This window comes from Manacus candei, unplaced genomic scaffold (assembly GCF_025592945.1).
Source record: "Manacus candei isolate 608988 ecotype Guabito, Panama unplaced genomic scaffold, ASM2559294v1 h1tg000010l, whole genome shotgun sequence".
NCBI lineage: Eukaryota > Metazoa > Chordata > Aves > Passeriformes > Pipridae > Manacus > Manacus candei.
In genome coordinates this window covers 782761-802043 of record NW_026138058.1, presented here as the reverse complement: position 1 = coordinate 802043, position 19283 = coordinate 782761, and the positions used below count along the sequence as shown (strand labels likewise).

The following is a 19283-nucleotide window of genomic DNA, read 5'->3' as shown; positions in this document are numbered from 1 at the left end:
ACTTCCCCACCCCCCAGTTTAAAAAACATTAACCTGTACAACATCATCAGGTGGTCTCAGCCTGGAAGATGTGTTACTTTCCATCCCACCCAGACAGCTTTTAGAACCAAGACCTGAAAAATATCTGACTTTGAGACAAGGTATACTGTGCTGTAACTTTTACTTTAAAGTTCTCTAGGAGTAACTTGCCATAGGAGAATATTGTGATACATTCTTTAAAACCAATGCAACATTATTATGAGTATTCAATGTTAAAACTGCTCTGCTTAACATCCAAATATTTGATCCTTCAACTTAGTAACTATATTAAAGATTATTTTTGCATATAATTTCTCTTTTAAAGGAAGCAGAAGTTAGCCAGAATTATTGACAAAGCATTGCAATGCTATAGAGTTAAAAATTCAGATTACATATTCAAGAAAACTAAAAATTCCCTTAAAATGATAGGCAATTAATTTCCAATCTTTCATAGATCTGCAAGTACTGAAATACTGCATAAATTAAATTTTGCATATACCCTACTTTTTTGGCATTTAACATGTCTGAAAAGTAGTTTCTCTCCCCAAAAAATGAAATAAATTTTGAAAAGAACAGCACAGAGCTCAGTGGCACATTCATGATGGAACAGAACATAATTTTGATTAACTTCAAAGTTAAATAGAAGCAACTGCTAGTGAAATTTGAGACTAATTTATTTAAAAAGAGAACTCTCTTTTTTTCCTTTTTTTTCTTTTCTTCTTTTCTTCTTTTTTTAAATTAAAGGAAAGCTGCCACTGTGAAGAGAGGAAACTGACCATAATTAAGACTTCTAGCTTCAAGAATCTGTGCTCAATTACCATACTACAGCAGAAAATTATTTTCTAACATTTTGGAAGACAGTTTTGCACAGTGAATGTCTGTTGGCCTCACAGTTACGCAAAGGCTGAAAGAACATCACTCAAGCACTGCTATTTCTTTCTGCAAAGAACAGCACAGTACTTTTACCTCTTAAATCCAACAGTTGTTACTCGACTTAAGGAGATCTCTGCAATATATAGAGAAATAGTAAGAACTTCACTCAATTCATTAATTTAATAGTCTGAGCCACCGTTAGACACAGAAGAAGCTGTTGCATTTTTTAATTGTACATTCTTCACTTACTTGTACTGCCACAACTCAAACAGAGCAGCTAGGATTTCAGAAATAATAGTGAAAATTAAAGAAGAGAGACACACACTACAATTTCCCCTTTGCACTAGATTTTCCTCCTGCAGTAATAACAGTGGCCAAGAGGAGGCTTCAGACCCACAGGACAGTGAACACCTGAACCTGAACCCTCAGGCCACCACCTTTACCACATCGTGGGCAAGTCTGTCAACACACACCCGATGGGACTGTGACAGCTCAATGGGTCATAGGGCAGGTGAGCACTGCCAGCAGCACACGGGGCTTTGACTGCATGGGCCTATCTGAACTCACTGCGAGGAGGAAATGAAGCACCAGAAATAATCTTTGGTCTTTGTAATTTCTGTCATTAAAGTTAGTTTCTCACAGAGGACATACTTGCTACTAAATGCTTTTCAAAGTTTTAGTGTTGTTTTTCCGATGAAAATAACAGAACCAGTGTATTTAGCGTTGCGTATTATGCATCTTTGCTAGAATTAAGGGAGCCTTGTTATTAAGTAAGCAAATTCACTTTTTTAAGTCATTGGATGAGCCAAGGCTCTGCCTCCCTGGGTGAGCTGCTGGGGCAAGCTGAGGGCTGGAGGAAGCAGAGCACAGCTGGTGTGCTGCTGGCTCCTCTCCCCAGAGCTGGTTGTCCCCTGGAATCCTTTCTCATGGCTGTCCGGCACCAGCTCCTGGTTAGAATAGAGGTCTTCCCACCCAGATGAGCTAGGCAGTAGCCTGCTGCTGCTCCAGGAACTCTGGGAGCCCCATCTTCAGGCTGTGCCAATATCCCCACTGTGTGCCCCGATGCAGCACATCCCCCCCTCCCTCCACAAAGACACAGAGGTCCAAACCCTCAGCATACATCTCAGTCACACACATACTCCAAACCCTCAGCATATCCCTCAGTCACACATGTACTCAAAGTCCATCCAGAAAAAAGGTTTGCATAAAATAACACATTCTAACATTTTGTCTCAAAAATTTGCCTTCTGGGTCGTGCATGTCTTCTTTTCGCAAGGCTTAAATGTCCCACAGCCTCTGTGTGAGTCTGTGCTGCTCCGGGGATGCTCTGTGTTGCGGGATGGTAATTTCCAAGGAAATGCCATCCTCTGGCTTACCTGCATTACAACCCCGGAGCCTTGAAATGCCACCTGCCCTGTAAGGATTCCCTTCACTGTGGGTCATCTCCATTTATGAATAAGAGAACCCTGACAAATGCTCTGTCTTTGTAAGACTGATTTTGACTCCCAAACCTATATGAATGTGAGATGTTTGACACATCCAAGGCCTCTTATGTTCAAAACTTGAGCCTGAGAACAGGACTTCTCGAGCTGTGCTCTTCACTGACTCAGTCCAGTGATGGAATGGCTGCTGGCATGAAATACCCCAGTTTAGTTTTACAAAGATGTGAAAATTAGACCTCTTCTTATTTACCACACTCTTGTCCTTAAGCATGACACATTAGCAACCCACACATGCAACATGCCCTAAACACCACAAAACCCCAAATTTGCTGACAGTGAAGATCCTCAAGCAGCAAAATACAGGAGATTTCCTCAGCCATGGGAAACAAACAATGCCTCCAAAACGGTATTTAACAGCTGCTTTTCTTTCTTCTTCTTTTTTTTTTTTTTTTTTTTTTTTTTTAAGTGTGATAACTAACATAAATTTTAAGGTCACACAGTTGGTTGCTTTTTATCCCTCACCACAGTTTTCAAAAAGTATGAATAAATAAAAAAATACAATATTCACGGTATTGACAGCATTCCAATTTAATAACCTCACCATATAGTTCAAATTATTACATGTGCCACCAAAAGCATTACCTGTCTATTTCCAAAAATAGACATTTCCCATTATTTAAAATTATGTCAGGGGATATTACTCTGGGGACAGGGCAGAAAGGCCAAGGGGAATAATTTTAACTCTCAAAGGTGGAATTGTAGAGCTTTTGGCAAGGTGGGGAGAGGACATTTACTGCACTTTGGATGATATTGTAACTCACTGGTAGAACTTGGAAGAGGTGAATAAATTTTCAACCAGAAAAGTTAGAGCAAAAAAGAGCACACGAGAGAAACTGCAGCAACATTTTCCCTCCTTCAGAATCAAAAGTACGTACTGGTATGGGGTAACAAGGCTGACCATACAGAGCCCAACAACAGCTTTTATTACTCTTTCCTTCCTCTGGATTGATGATTCATCTTCAAGTCCAAGGATGAAGCACAGCAGTATCAAAATGAAGAGAGCAGTTATGCTGAGACCACACTTTAACAATAAAACATATTCCCTAAGGCATATCTTGTGACTGTACTAAAAAGACAGAAAAGTTTAACTTCTCCAATATAGAACTGATATATGAGATATCAGTATTTTCTCAGCTTCAGTTTGTGTCAAAATCTATGTGAATTACTCATTATTACTTGTTACCAAAAAACCCCCAAACAAACAGAAGTACAGTGGGAGCTTTCTGTTAAAGGCAGAAGTCGTCATTACTGTCCTTTTTACAAATTGTAGTCAAACCAGGATTTTTTTGTTTCCTTTCAACTTATTTACAGTTTTTAAAATAATCATCATATATTTTACAGAATCTCTCAGAAAAAAAAAAGGAGAGGCAGAGTGAAATCAAAGAAGAAATAACAAATGTTACTTTAAACATGTAACATTTGTGCAATTAGAAATACTATATATGTATAAGACTAAGGATTTTGCTGCAAACAAACATACAGGGATCAGTTTTGTTATATAAAATTTATGTGTGCAGAGTTGAAAGGCACACAGGTAACATAATTGTTTCTGGAAAGAGACAATGAAAGCTTATTTTGAAGATCTATGTTTATACTACGATTTGTGTAAATATTAAAGAAATTGTTCTATTAACTATGTGTTAACTATTAACAGTTGATGTCAGTCAATAACTAAAACTTGGAATTTTAAGTGTAGGGTCGGTTGAAGACAGTCTGATAACTGATTCCTTGATGTCATTTTGATTTTCTTTATTTTTGCTTTTTCTTTTCCTCGATGAGAACTGTTTGAACAGATTCTGATTTTTCACTAGTTCAGTACAGAACTGTGTCTTGTGTGGCATGTTTGATTAATAAATGCTGAAATTAAAATAACAAAGCTAAATTTTAGAAAGCAAACTGAAAAGAACTTGCTGACTGTCTAAATTACCCATTCGGGCTGGAAGTGCATTTTTTATGCTTCTCTTTGTCCTTGGATGAGTTGATATTTAACAGTAGTTTCCATGTTTTCTTTGTGGATGGTAAGCATAACCTTCAAAAATAAAACATATTAAACCCCACCTGCACATCCCACCTGCCCAAATGCTCCCTTTGCATGCTTATGTTCTCAGAGAAACTACATGAAAGGGGAGTGACACCTGAATGGACTGTTCTTGCACCTGTACATTTTCTGAAGCACTGCTAAGGAATTTGGGGCAAATTTTCCACTTATGTCTGATTTTGAGCATGAGTCCTCTCTGTAAGACACAAACTGGAATGGCAACATAAGAACATGGACTGAGAAACAGTTTCAGTCTTACTGATGAAAATCAGATCAAGTATTTGCCAAACTAAAAAGAAATAAAGTTTCAATGAAGTAATCCCTAATTTTCAGCTTTTCCTACAACACTAAAATAAATTAGGACCACAAAAATTTTCTTTTCTGAAGAATTCAGTTCCTAAAGAGCCTGCTTGCTCCTTCAAAGTCCTGCAGATTTTGTGTTTCACAAAGCCACTCAGGACTAGTTAAGCTTTCAAATTTAAACTCCATGTGCTCCTTCTAATTATTTGACTGTACTGGAAAATTATTTTCAAATATGCATTTCCATAAAAGGAAAAGTGTTTTTCAGCTTTTGTCATTCAGATATTGCATGTGAGCACAGCAAAAAAAGAAAAAAAAATTACGTCACTAAACATTGTAAACCTGTCATTTGTGTTTAAAAACATAAAATCATGTCACTGACACATCATGAACATGTAATTTGTATTTTCCAGAATATTTTTTCAGTTGTTTTGCAGAATAAGTATTTTTCTTCACTAGAAACTTATGGTTGGCCCTACAAAAGATTAACTTATACATATAACTGACCAACCCCTGTGTAGTGGAAGGTGTCACTGCCCATGGCAGGAAGGTGGAACTGGATGGTTTTTAAGGTCCCTTCTGACCCAAAGCAGTGGCCGCAGGGTCCCTGCTGCCTCCACACACTACAACAGGGACCGACAGCCCCTGGCCCTTGGAGGCAGCAGCCTTTGGGACCCCCTCACCACGTCCTGTAAGAGAAACCACAGCGAAACACAACAGACCATGACCTTCAGCCACCACTAAATCACTCCATTTTTAGGGAAATGACAAGAAAAATGCTGTGGTTCCACCTGGACAGAGTTGCTGCTCAAAATGAAAAAAAAAAAGCCACCACAAAAATCACAAGTGAGTGCTCGAACCTTGGCTTTTAAGGGCTTTGTTTTTGACAGAAGGGTGTGTTTTAAAAACTTGGGTTTTCTATCTGAAAATCCAAGTCACACACACACACCACGGATGCACAGCATGAGCAACACACACACACACACACCACCAAGGTCAACGGAATTGCCTCTTGGCTCCAACTGCTGACATGTATTTCTTAGAGGAATCCTCTTGTCTGCTCTTTTTACACCAAAACAAAGTTATAATAATTAAAATTCCGATGAGGAAATCCCCCCAGTACATGCCCACTCAGCTTTAGTTGTAAAAGCATCTAAAGTACACAGAAATTATGCCAACTTTGCCTGTGTCCTGGGTAGCCAGTCTGAGGGACAGTTTTGTGCCAGGCTGCCATTGGCTGAAGCCTCTGGCACAGAACGCAGAGCTGGGAACACTGTTGCCTCTCTCAAGGGTGTTTTGGGACATCAGAGAAATCCGTGATCAAAGTTGGCAACTTTTTCCACTTTAGTTTTCTTTGGCAAGATAGGTCTTATCCCGCGGGATACCACGGGAACACAACGCAGGTGGAAATGCCAAACCTACACATACACACCTACAAACACACATACAAGCACACGTGTGCCTGTCCTCACACGTGTGCGTATGCATGTTGCAGTACGCGCTCACGAGGAGCGAGCCCCCACGTCTCGAAGCGGCAGCCGGAGCATCCCCGGCTCCGAGGGGGAGGGAGAATCCTCCGAGTTCCGCAGAAAAAGTTTTAAAAGCACAAGACACGGTTCCAGGGTCGGTGTCTTACCTTCGGGCAGGGTCACGACAGGGAGGGACCGTCAGCACCGGGCTGTAACACACCCCGCGCTCACCGCCCCCGCGCCAGCAGGGCACAGCAAGCTCTGCTGTTTCACCATGCACAGAGAGTTTAAAAAGAGGCCGAAAAGAGCATCTGGCAGCTTCCCCCCCCGCCATCCTCCCCCCCTCACTGCCTAGCTGTTGAGGTTTTAAATCAGTTGATGGAGAAAGATTTGTCTTGAGGATGCCCTGCTGCTCCTGGTGCCTCAGGCCTCGGAGGAAAGAATCACAACACAACTGCCCACGCGGCACGGTGCAAGACAGCAAAGCACAGAGAAATCTGACCACTTTGAGCAAAGAGCTCCTTTGTGATTGTCACTGGAATCTGCTGTCTCCGATGGGCCCCTTCAGGCTCTCTGAGCACATTCCCCTCACCCGTGCTTCAAAAGTGGGCAAACAAAGGAAAAACAACCACAACGCGTAACACCTGAAGCTGTGCAAAGGCAGCAAAGGATGGACAGAACTCGCACCAAACTGGTGATAGAACACACCAAATCAGTGACAGAACACACCTTGGCAGCTTTGCACATGGTTCTCAGCAGCATGTGGGGGACATGTTAGTCTTGCTAAGGTAAAGCACACATCACACATCCACCACAAAACATCCAGGAATGGGGAGAGTTTTTATTTTCTTCTTTCCTCACTGCTAACAATGTCATTGCCTCAAAAGACATATTCTATATAGCTGGGACTGTCACACCAAGTGTGAAATCAGAAACTAATCAGAAACTAAAGCAAAAGCTTTAGTAGAAAAACAGTCAAACACCACCATGGAGATCTAGCAGAGGCTGAGCCTGGCAGGTAGGAAATCTTCCCACTGCTAAAAATTTCCACATAAAAAGAAATGGCTTAAAGCTAAATTCCACAGCTAGAAAAACTTCCATGCTGGAGGGAAACACTCTGGTGAACTGGAGACCCTCAGCAAAAGAGCAGGGGTGTGCGCCCACACATGGGATGTGCACCTATACACTCCAGCCTCTTCCCTGCAATCATAATTCTCCCATGGAAAAAGCCACTGGAGGAAGGTCATTCCGCGTGAGATACAGTCATGGAAGGCACATAGCACTCAACAGTTACAGATACTAGAAATACCAATTATATACATTAACAGAGTATAAAGACCACCACTGCCATCACCCCAGGGCTTGCCAGCCTGTGTCATGGAGGTTTGTGTACCTGCACAGGCACTGCAGCAGCCTGAGGAGCTACTTCTGCACCTCCTCCAGATTTAATGTGAGTGACCACACACCCCTACCACATGATCAGTGTCACTGTGGTCGTGCCACAGGGTCAGGTTTCTGTCCCCCTCAGTACACAACTACACCTAGAAGCTCACCTCAGACTTACCTTTTCCCCTTTGAAACCCCCAAGACCTTTGTCTCCAGTATACTCTCTACTGCATTTTTAAATTGCCTAAACACCTTGAACTTTTGCTTAGGAAGGATTAAATCAGTTTTCCATTAGTGTTCCAAAAATTAATTGCAGTATGAGAGTTTGTAACTATCTGTAAGAAACCCCGGGGAACAGGGACAAGGAAGAAAGATCAAACTGATAACAGGACTGGGGGGAGGGAAAAATCCCCTTTTAACAATCAACTGAACAGGAAAAAAAAAGAGAGAAAAAAGTGAAAAAGTCACACAGAATGTATGACCACATAAGCCTGGGCACTCTTGTGGAAAACCTAGTCAGCAATCCTAAGCCAGGGGGAATTTAAATGAGAGCCCAGGTCCACAATAGTGACGGATACAAGGGGCTGCTCAGGTTGCAGGTGTGCTCAGCCTCAACCTCTTCAGATTTGCAAAGGAACTTTATTAGATTTATTAATTTTTTTCTTAAATAATCAAGAGATTTCAGTGTATCCACACTACATGGTGAAGAAGATTAAGATTTTTTCTTTAATCAAAATATCCATATGCATGTGCTGTATCTTCCAAGGGGTAGGTGGATTCCCACTGCTGATTCCTGCTCCAGGGGGTGTTCTGCTGCAGGAACTCATGCACAAACCACTCCTACCACATTTCCATGACGGTAGGGTTCCAGCAAAGGCGAGCGAGAAGAAAACTCACCAAATCATAGGAAAACCCCCAAATCACAGTGCTCAGCAGGGTGCAGTTCTGGGGGACACAAACCCATAAAGGGGTTCAGCAGCTCATACACATACAAAAATTGGACTCTGCTTTCACATGCAGCAGTGTGACCTGGCACCACTCTATCCATCTGTCTGTCCATCTATCCCCCTGACAGGGATCAAGCCCCAGCCCCAAGGGCTGTGCTGAGGAGGGGAGATGAGAGAGGAGATCTGTGCCAGTGTGGGACGGGCACAGCCTGGGCAGCACACCAAGGACCATCAGCTCCCACCCTCCTCTGGAAGCCCTTCTGTCCCCAGTCTCACTGAGGCAATGGATGGCCCTTCCACATGCATGGCTGACCAGCCCATGTGAACACAGGTTGCAGCGCAGGCTGCTTCCAGAAAAACCACTGATTTCACACTAAGACATCCTTCCTGTGTGCTTTTCCATCAGCTGGCTCCTGGGGCTGCCTGGTGCCCACGTTGGGCCCCCCATGAGAAGGTGCCCTGCTCCAGGCAGTGTCACACGGGCCTGAGGCCACTCCTTGAATGGGGACATGGCCATGGCCACTGTGAGTGGCCTCTGGAGCAGTGGCCTGTGACAGCCAGCTAAGACACCACAAAGCTGCTGGGGCATAACCCCTCCTTTTGGAGCTTTGTTGACACTGAAACTGGCACACAGACCACACCAGAAAGTCCTGCTGCTTTTAAGAAATGCAGCAAACACCATTAGGTATTAGTAACAAAGATCTTTTGATTGTTTAACTGATTGTCACAAAGAAATCTTTTTACTTCTGAAAGTAACTTTGGCTGAGACTGAATCCACCAATTCCACAACTTGGGCATCCAACAACCAGAGGGAAGTGTGGCTCTTTACAGAGCTCTTTTGTGGCCTGTGAAAAATTTCTTGTAGACATTTTTGAGGGAAAAAGTAAGTTGTTACTACAAATCACAAGACTGCAGAACAAAAACATACAATACACTGTATTGCGCAAAGGTCACCATTCAAAACCAGCTGTCGAGGGAAAGTTAAAGAAGAAAGGCACAATTCCCTGTACTTAGTTGTCATTTTAGAAATAAGCTTACATCTTTTCACTGTTTAAAAATACACTTTGAATAACAGCACAGAGAGAAAAGAAATACAGATATGGTCAGATTTTTTAATGGTTTCTGCAGTGTTAAGATAAAATTAAGAAGCCATTTAAAACACTGATAGTTCACAAAGGGCACTTTCTTTTTGACAGAAATAAAAAAAACAAGCCAAATTTGTCAGAGACTGCTATTTCCATTCTGATTCCAGAAGCTGTGGTTACTGCTGTTGAACAGAGAACTCCTTCCTACATGATTTTTTAGGGAAGAGGCAGAAACAAAATGGATTCCAGTTAATTTTTTTTTCATTTTAGGTATGTTTTCACGGTTTTATTCACTAAATGTTCAAACGCACTTCTTTGTTCTCTTTCTTGTTTTGCAGGTGTACTTTGGATTTAAAAACAGCCACACACCACAAACCTGCCAAGCCCAGAATTGGATCACACTCACCCCTGGTCCCTGAGGAAGGGGCCAAGTGGGCAAAGGATAAAACAGGGAGAGGATAAATTGGTTTTTGTACCCCTTAGTGGCTGGACATCAATGCTGCAGCTCTGAAAATTGTCTTTCCAAAAAAAAAAAAAAAAAAAAAGAAGTTGAGATTAGGATTGAAGATATTTGTGGGGGAAGAAATATGTTAAAAGGAAGGTTTTAATGAAGAAATGGATGAAAGACTTCCAACTACAGGAGATTAACGTTCTTATCTTATAAACTCTTACTGCAAAGCGGAAGGCAGGGGTGGGGGGAAGAGCTCTCCTCCAAAGACCTGGAAACTCTCTGACACTGAAAATTAATTATCTACATTTAGTGCACAGCACAGTTTGTCATGATTGTCTTTGCACACTTTCTTCTGGACTTAAACTTAAAAAAAAAAGAGGGGTAAATAATACCAAAGATCTAGATTTGCTGGATTACCCATTTTTGAAACACCACGTGAAGCTGATAGGACCCTTTAAGCAGAGCAACCAGCAGCATTGTCCCACACTTTTCTGAAAGCCACGCTAGGAAGCTGTAGTGGTTTGGATCTTTGTTTTCCCCCAGAGGCTAAGAAAAGTGGTAGACCCCAAGGGGTGGAAACCCGTGGAAGTTTTGGAGTTCTGTCCAATGGGCGCTCCTGCAAAAATGTAAATATATCACAAGCTCACCGGAAGAGATGACTTGTAGTTTTGGTTGTTGCAGGAGAGGTGGCCATGTTGTGAGCCACGAGGAAGGGGCTCTGAGCCCCTCGGGCCCTCTGGGGCCTCCCAGCCCCTGGTTGGGGGGCGGCGGGGACCTGGAACAGCATAAAGCTGGGCTAGGTGCCTGTAGTTATGCCAGGAGATGTTTTCTCCATGGGCACAGAGCAGCAGCCGGCACTGACCAGAGAAACGGTGGCAGAGAGCCAGAGATAAGAACCTGAACTGGAGGAGCAGCAGAAGCAACATGCAGCACCAGAGAAAGGACTCCTGGAAGGAGAGCCGGGAAAAAGAGAGCCAGCAGCCTGAGAGAGAGAGTTCTGGGGGTAAGACTGTACCAGCCCCCAAAACTCCTTTGAGATCCCTCTGAGAAAAGAGGGAGATGGACTCCTATTAAGGAGAAGAGTTTTAGACATGCAGCACCGGAGAGAGAGAGGAGCTAAGAAGCTCAAAAGACGGACCGGGATAGCCAGATGGAATGCGGGGGGAGTTGACCTTGGCTCCCCCCCCCCCTTGCACTGCTGCCACGGTGGCAGCCTGAGAGCAGGGCACAGAGGCTCTGCAAGGAGCTGAGTCTCCTGGAGATACCAGACCGTCACGAAGACCCCCCTGTGTCTTCGTGATATGACGTGGTGATACGACCTTGTCTGGGGTTACGAAGCCCACGGAAGACCCCTCGGTTGGAGGCGATGGGGCCAAGAGAGGCTTGAATACCTCCCTCGTGGATGCTGGCAGAAAGCCAGCTATCAGCTGCTGCATGTGGAGAAGACAGACAGACTGCTGCCTCAGAAGATGCTGCTGCTTAAGGACTGGAAGGGATCTGTCCTTCTTTCCCTCCTGGACTTTTATTTGGAGGGGAGAAGAGATCTGGTCCACTGTAAATACATATGTCATGGTAGAGATAGTTGTGATCGTGTGTATAATGTGATATGGTATTTATTTGTACAGTCATTGTAATATATTCCCTTTCCCCACTTTGAGTCTGGTGTGTTTTGTCTGGAAAAACCCATCTCACATTAGGTTGAGATGTAGGAGGGGGGATGGAGCTAGGGAATTGGATTTTGGGGACTATCTCAAACCATGACAGAAGCCCACTGGCAGCCAGGTGGAAACAAACTGGTACCTGCCTTTTGGCAGAGAAACCATGCATTTCACAGAAATACAGGCACAAATTGTCTGTGGCTTAGTGTGGTATTAGACAAACAAAAATAAAATGTGGAAGGCACCTAGAGCCACAGGGAAGCAGGTCAGAGAGGTGAAGGAAGGCTCACATCTCTGCACAGAACACTGGTGCTCATGGACTGGCCGTAATCCGCAGGATGGCAGCTGAGGAACAAAGAGTGAACCCTGATCTGCCAGAAAGGCCCAGAGCTCATGTCCCATGGCAAAGGGACATCTCCTTCCATCACAGCAGACGCTGGTGACTGGATCTGGAAGGTTGCATGAGGAAAAGACTCTCTGTGTACTGGATGCATCAAGACAGCATTATCTGTTTACAGTGAATATTAAAAATAATAAGGCTGTTAAACAAGAGCAGGTCAGGCAAACAAGGAGTAGAGGAGTGAACAGAATTAGGAGGTATACTGAATTCCTTTCCTTGAAGAGTTGTTTTGGACTCCAGTGGAAGCTCAGCATCTCTGTTCAGGAACTCAGACATGAAAACAGACTCATCAAATAACCGATACAACCAGCTGCTTTCACAGTCAGAGGACTGTCCACGTTTCAGTTCCTTTTTTCACAGGAAGCAAACTGGACACTGGACACACCATGACACTGTTATGGGAGGTCTGTCCAATGTACAGTCACAGGTAGTTCTCGGGGAGAAGGGAAAGGCAAGGCCTCACCAGTCCCTATACATTACAACCACCCCTACTGACACCACAGGCCCTAAAATTGTAATTAACATACTATGTCATCACCAAAACACCTGATCTCATTCTTTAGAAACCCTGAAAACAGAACTGTGCATGTCTCAAAACAATTTAAATGAATTAGCAGAGATTATCTTTGAGAGGATAGTTTGCCAACACACATATTTTTAAAATGCATTCCTTTGAACACTAAATTTTTATGTTCATGTTTCAGCAAAGAAGTCATTTATAGAATCACACAATCCCTGAATGGGAAGGGACCTTAAAGATCATCTTGTTCCAAGCCTCTGCCATTGGCAGGGGCATCTTCCACAAGACCAGTTATATAATATAGCCTATATTATTTATTGTAGTCTATACGATGGGAGATACAGTGCTGCACAAGCTCAATAAACAAATTAGGGTTACTGTACATTAGGAAGATTTATGGCTTTTCTTCCCTAACAGCTATTTTGATGCTCTTTTGGCTTTTCATTACACACACATATCTACAACACAATTTATTCTAAGCCTATGTCTTTGCATCCCCATCACTGTATGTATTAGAAAAGGAGCAGTTGAACCAAACTTCCACGCACTGGAGCTACATGGATCCCATCCACCAGAATCTGGAGGGGTTTGGAAAGGTTTCTGGCCTAGGGTTGAAAATAAAAACCAGAATAGGAAAAGAGCGGGTGCTATTTATGAGCCTCGTGTGGCTGTCTTTGACTTCCCACTCAAACATCTCAAAAACTGTTCACATTGCCGACCCTCAATGAAACAATTTTGGTTCTGGATAGCGTGACCCGTTCATACAGCATGGGGAAATCCTGCTCTTGTTGACTGCTCTGGATGTGGCTTGCTTACCGCCAACATCCATGAATAGATCTACAAATCAGAAACAATACGAGGTTTGTCACAAAAACATGCTGTAAGTTAGCAAAACTGTCCCTTGGTACCAACCTCCTGTGCTGTTTTTAACAGCCTCCCTTCAGTGAGCACTGGCACACCCACAAGGAAATTCTTAGAAACTGCATTTTAAAGATTTACAGAGAGGAAAAACTACATAAATTTCAAGCACAGTGTGGTTGCCAGGGGTCCTGGCATGGTGACCGAACACACAACAGTGTGCTTAGCTATGGAATAACATACACAGCTCTAGCAGAAGGTTATCAAACATTTACGGGCCTGAAACATGTGTTTCACCTGAAAAGAAGGCAAAGACCATTACTCAGCTCTTTCCTCTCAAACAGCTCAGCAGCAGTACATGAACAGCAGGACTATTTACAGACACCCCAACAAAAAACTCCACTGGTGTCAGCATCGCTGAACATTCCATTTCACTCCAAACTGCCTCATTTACATGTGCACTAAGTAAAATTATGGCATACTTTTTTTTTTTAACTTCTTTTAAAGTATGGTCTACTTTACTTTATGAATAAACTTTCATTTCTTTCTCCATCCCCTGATCGGGTCGTGGTTTCCCTCAGCCTGGCAGGGGACGCTGTTCCTGGGAATGATCTTTGTGCTCCAGGAAACCGGTAGGCAAGAAAAGATGCTGGTTGATCATCTAACAGAGTCTTCAGTTGCTAGTGACATGGTGTGTATCACACTGCATGGTTATTACAAATACAATACCTACACTCTGTCGCATTGACACGTTTACTGACTTTCTTCCCTGTAATGTGGAAGAGTATTTTGTAAAACACCAAAATGTTAGAGGTTAGCCTCAGTGGCTGGGGAGGGATCTCTCTGAATTATTTAGCTTACAGTCCACATAAGAAATTACACTCAATTTCAGATCAACAGCCCAAACTACCAGACTCCTGAGGGGACAGTTACCTGCTGAATTCAGGCAGGGGAAACACTCAGGTCTCCCTCTGCCCCTTGCCCCCTCCTGTTACCACTCATCCCTGTCCCAAGTTGCAAGGTCTCTGGTCTAGCACATATGAACTTTTTATACGCTCTTAAGAATACAAAATACACAGGAAGGTTGGAAAGTTCACAATACAAGCCACTCTGCTATTACTTCTAAATTTCTACCAGCAAAAATGCTGTCTTTCCTTTCATATGTCATGCTGCTGAAATAAAGGTATTGAAATGGTACAAATAATGGCCATTTCATTCACCACAGCATTGCATCCATCATCACACACTCCAGTTTGCTTTCTGTTTATCTTTCTTTTCAAACACTGACATCAGCATCGTCGCAGAGAAATTGTCCCTCACACAGAAGAACAAACAAGCCAAAAAAAATCACTAACCTTCGCTGGCAGGAGTGGCGCAGCCCTCAAGGTTCAAAATGATGTCTCCATCCCTGTCATCTGCACCAGCTCCCAAAAGCATCCAGCTCTCGACATTATCACTGTCAGAGATCAAGCTCGCCTCCTCTGAGCTGTCATCTATTACCAACACGTCGTGGGTGGACGCAGCTCCAGCAGAATGGATTGGGCCAGGCCTCCCAACAGCGTTTTTCCTCTGCCTTGGCATGCCCACACCTGATCCAGGGGGACACAGGGCATTATATCCAGCAGCTCTGGCATGACTTGGTGTGGAAGATACAGGGTGGATGTGTGTTTTATCTTGAGCTGAAAAGCTTCTTAACCTCTTTGCTTTGCTTTTGTAGATGCTGACTTCATCTGGTGTATCAGATAGGACAATTATGTCAGCGTCATCTGAAAGCTGAGCACCACCATCAGTGAATTCTTCATCCTGACAAGAAACATGTTTCTTGTCTTCATCCTGTTTCTCAGTTAGAGCTGAACTATGACCCATAACTTCTGCAACACCAGTTTCTTTGTCAATTCCCAGCATGCTGATTTCTCCAAGATTCTGGGAATAGTGGATCTGGCTATAGAGATGGAACTCCACCTCACTATCAACACTCTGCTCACTGGATGACTCCTCGTGATAAAGTTCATCTTCGTACGCTTCGGAATCCTCAGCGTCGTCATACCCAGTGAACATTCTGGAAAGTAAAGAGTCTGTGTCTACAAAAAGCCAAAAGGTTCTATCAGAATGGTCATATGACCAGAACAGTCCTTCAAATGATACCTCTAGTCTACTTGGAATTGCTCAGGTGAGTCATAGAGCTCTGTAGACAGAACATCACACAGAGAAGATTTAACAGCAATCTGTGCTCAAATCCATAACAGCAGAAAGCTACTTAAGGGTGTATTTGCTTAACTGTAACTACTACTTCAGCTCAACTACTCTGGCTTAATGCATGTGGCATTTAATGTGCTCTGTGCTCCCATGTGCGGGAGGTCATCCCTCCGCTCACAGGGCCACACCTGCAGTGCTATGTACAGCTTGGGCTCTCCGTTACAGACAGATGTACTGGAGCAAGTGTGACAGAGGGCCACTAAAATAATTAAGGGATTGGAGCATCTGTCATGGGAGGCGAGGCTGAAAGACTTGGGACTGCTCCTCCTCAGGAAGAGGAGGCTCAGGGGGATCTATCCATGTCCATAAATACCTGGGGTGGGGCGACTAAACATGACAGAGCCAGGCTCTCCCAAGTAGCATCCAGCAACAAGATGAGAGGCAACGGACACAAATAAGAAAATACAGGGAATGTCACTTAAACCTAACTATGTTGCCCAGAAAAGCTGCAGAGCCTCCCTCCTCAAGAATGTTCAGACTTCAGCAGGACATGGCCCTGAGAAAACTGTTCCATGTCACCCTGCTTTTAGCGAGAGGGCTGAAAATGCCAGAGGCTCCTTCCTACCTCAGCTATCCTGTGGTCCCTGCCCAAGGGCGAGGGTGTACAAAGCTCATTACCTGCTTTCTGTCAAGGAAGACAGGCAATACAGAGACATCCTAAAGTCACTCTGCCTCATTCAGAGAATACCTTACTTCATGTACATCACCACATGATGCACAAAGCAGAGGAAATGCTTCCTCTGAAAAGTCTGTCTGTATTTCTGTGTTACAGTTACTCCCAGGGAAGACAACAAGCTTTTTTTAGACATGAAAACTGTTAGATTGATTTCAGTTTTTTGGTTGTGGAAGAAAGTTCCATGGCAATATTTGAATACACATACTCATAAGCATGTACAAAAATTCAGATTTGTCAGCTCTGTATAGAAGCAATTTGTGTGATGACGGTATTTAAAGAACCCAAAGGCTCTTTCTGTGAAGGCTCTGCTTTTCTCACCCAGGTTCCTAGGTAAATGCAACACCGAATAGGCTAAATAAAATATGAAAGAATGAGGTGATAATAGATGAAATAAACCTACTCTACAGCACTACTTAGCTTTGGAGGCTGTAGGTAGGAAGAAAAAGTTAAACACTGGTCACCTGAACAGTTGTAGTTAGAAAAAAAATAGACAGAAAAGCATCTGACAGACTAAATGAAGCCCCTAAACTTCAGTATTTTTCTCAACTTCACATGGGGTCACCTTTTCAAACAGATCATCCATGGGGTGAGAATAAAACTCTAATCAAGCACGTTCATAAGATTAACCTGTAGTTATGGGGCATGAGAAAAGAGAGTTTCAGTAATATAAGAAATTAATCATTGTTAGTGATACTCAAAAAGCCAACTGAATACAAGCACTCCTTCCTTCCCTCATTACCCAGTAGATAAAGTAAGTAGTGACCATTGCTGAAAGTATGCAGCTGGACAAGACTGATGGCTCTCAAGCATCTGAGGAGCTGACTCACAGACACTTCACAGCACAGCCAACAGCATGGACAGGCAGCAAGCACTACACTCACTTTGATCTACCCTCCCCAGAAGCTTCGGTCAAACAATGGCTCCTCCTCCTTCTCCTCTCAGGTCCACACGTGACTGGGATGATGAAGGGCTCTTCCTCTTGCTCAGCACGTACAGCAGGCCACTGGGAAACAAGAAACATCCAATTTAAGCACTGCAACACGGTATGAAGAAGCTCAGTTCCACTGGTCAGCACCCTCACACTCAGGCTGCAGCCACATGCCACCTCTTTAGGAGTGAGAAACAGCCGTGTCAGGGATCTGGCATCAAAGCAGACACAAACACAGTCACTGCGCGCAGGCAGTGACTCCCTCAGTCAAAATCCCAAAGACGGTTTGGACACTGAGGTGTCCTATACCTGCAGAATGGCTTTGCAGTAAGATGCCAGGGCAGTCCTTCTCATGTCATTCCTGTACACATATCTCAACCCTCCCTGCCAACCCCTCGTTTCCTGTGCACAACCCTCCTCCACTGCTGCAGGTGAGATGTGCGGCCACCAGTCACCTGCGTCTGCCTCTGGGGAGTAGAAAAGCCCTCACAGTGGAACATTGAAAAGTGTTGGGAGACAGGTTGGGGCCCCTGCCCTCACTCTTCATGATCTAATGGTGATTTTTGGCTAAACCATGAGAAACAAACCCCATCCTTGTGCCGATTTACCGCGTGTTTGAGGAGACGTGACTGTTCTGGACTTTCTTTAAATGCAGTGCAAATAGAGAGGAAAAGCTTTGGAGAAGAGGTCAGGTGACAGCTATGCCTTCAAGAGACCACAGGAATATCTCTTCCACACTCGAACACTGGAAAATAACAAAACATTCCAAGTTTATTTCGATCCCTTAAGAAGATTTTTCTCCCTTCAGCCATTTTCTAAATTGTGTTTAAGAGTAACAGAGACTTGCTTGTCCTTGGATCCTAAGGTTGGATTTGGTCTGGTGGGTGGGACAAATCAGGAATGGAGATCCCGAGGGAAAGGCATGGAGATTCTGGGGGGAGGGGATGCGTTCCCGAGCATCGGGAGCGGCCGAGAGAGGATGCGGGGCGCTGATCCGGGCACACGCCGTGCCATGCGGGTATCGACCCCCTCCTGCGGAGCTCGGGGGCTGCTCGGAACCGGGGCTTGTTTCCGGGACTGACGGAGGGACCACGACACGCCGGAGTCACCGGGACACGCTGCCGCCAGAAATACAGGGACACCATGCCCGGGTAGAGGCCGCCTGGCCGGCCCAGAGCGGCGGGAAGGGCCTGAGCCGAGGCCGCTGAGGCGTGGAGGGCCCCGGGGCCGGGGCCTCGGGGAGCAGGGTCCATCGGGACGGACGGGGGGCCGGGCGGTGGCGGGGCCAGCGTGACGGTGCTCACTACCGGGTACCGGGACTCACTGACTGCCGAGACTCACTCAGTGTCAGTGCCGATAGTCCGTACTGGGACTCACCCGGTCCCGGGACTCCCTCGCTCGGTGCCGATGCCGGGACTCACCCGGGACGCATTCCCCCGGTTCCGACCGCGCCGGGACCCGCAGAGCAGGAAGTGGCCCCGCACTGGCCCCGCCCCCGGCCACGTGCGTCCGGCCCCGCCCCTGCATTCCGGCCCCGCCCCTGCATTCCACCCCCCCGCCCGCCCCGCCCCCGCGCTCCGGCCCCGCCCCCGCGCTCCGGCCCCGCCCCCGCGCTCCGGCCCCGCCCGGGGAGTGGTTTGGGGGGCGGGGCTTTGCGGACAGTTTGCCGAGGAGGGCGTGCTCGGGGACGGCGGTTCCCGGGGGTGTGCAAGCCTCGGGGGTTCCCAGGGGTGTGCAAGCCTCGGGGTTTGGTCTGCGCCTCGCCCGACAGCACAGTCCAGCCGCTGCCCAGGTCCTGTGCCAGGACCGCGGCTCCATGTGCGGCGGGGACTGAGTCCGCGCCGTGCCGTGCACCGCAGGCAGCGTGATCTGGGAGGAGACGGCGTGGAAAGGGACCTTACAACCCTTCCAGTGCCAC

The 19283-nt window shown here is 45.1% G+C and overlaps 1 protein-coding gene across 4 annotated transcripts in view; it reads right to left on the bottom strand.

The window, feature by feature from the left end:
* The window catches only part of ZCCHC7 (zinc finger CCHC-type containing 7), an 87155-nt gene extending 68296 nt beyond the window's left edge, over positions 1–18859 (bottom strand). Inside the window, exons 1-4 of one of the 4 annotated variants that reach the window (XM_051777603.1) lie at positions 18787–18859; positions 17974–18110; positions 17319–17440; positions 14861–15564 (exon numbers count right to left, since the gene is read on the bottom strand). In XM_051777603.1, the coding sequence (XP_051633563.1) occupies positions 14861–15563 (703 nt within the window). In that variant the 5' untranslated portion in view covers position 15564; positions 17319–17440; positions 17974–18110; positions 18787–18859. Of the gene's footprint in view, positions 1–14860; positions 15737–17318; positions 17441–17973; positions 18111–18706 lie in introns of those variants that run through there. The other 3 variants (XM_051777602.1, XM_051777601.1, XM_051777604.1) reach the window with 3 other exon arrangements.
* Between the last annotated feature and the right edge of the window lie 424 nt (positions 18860–19283).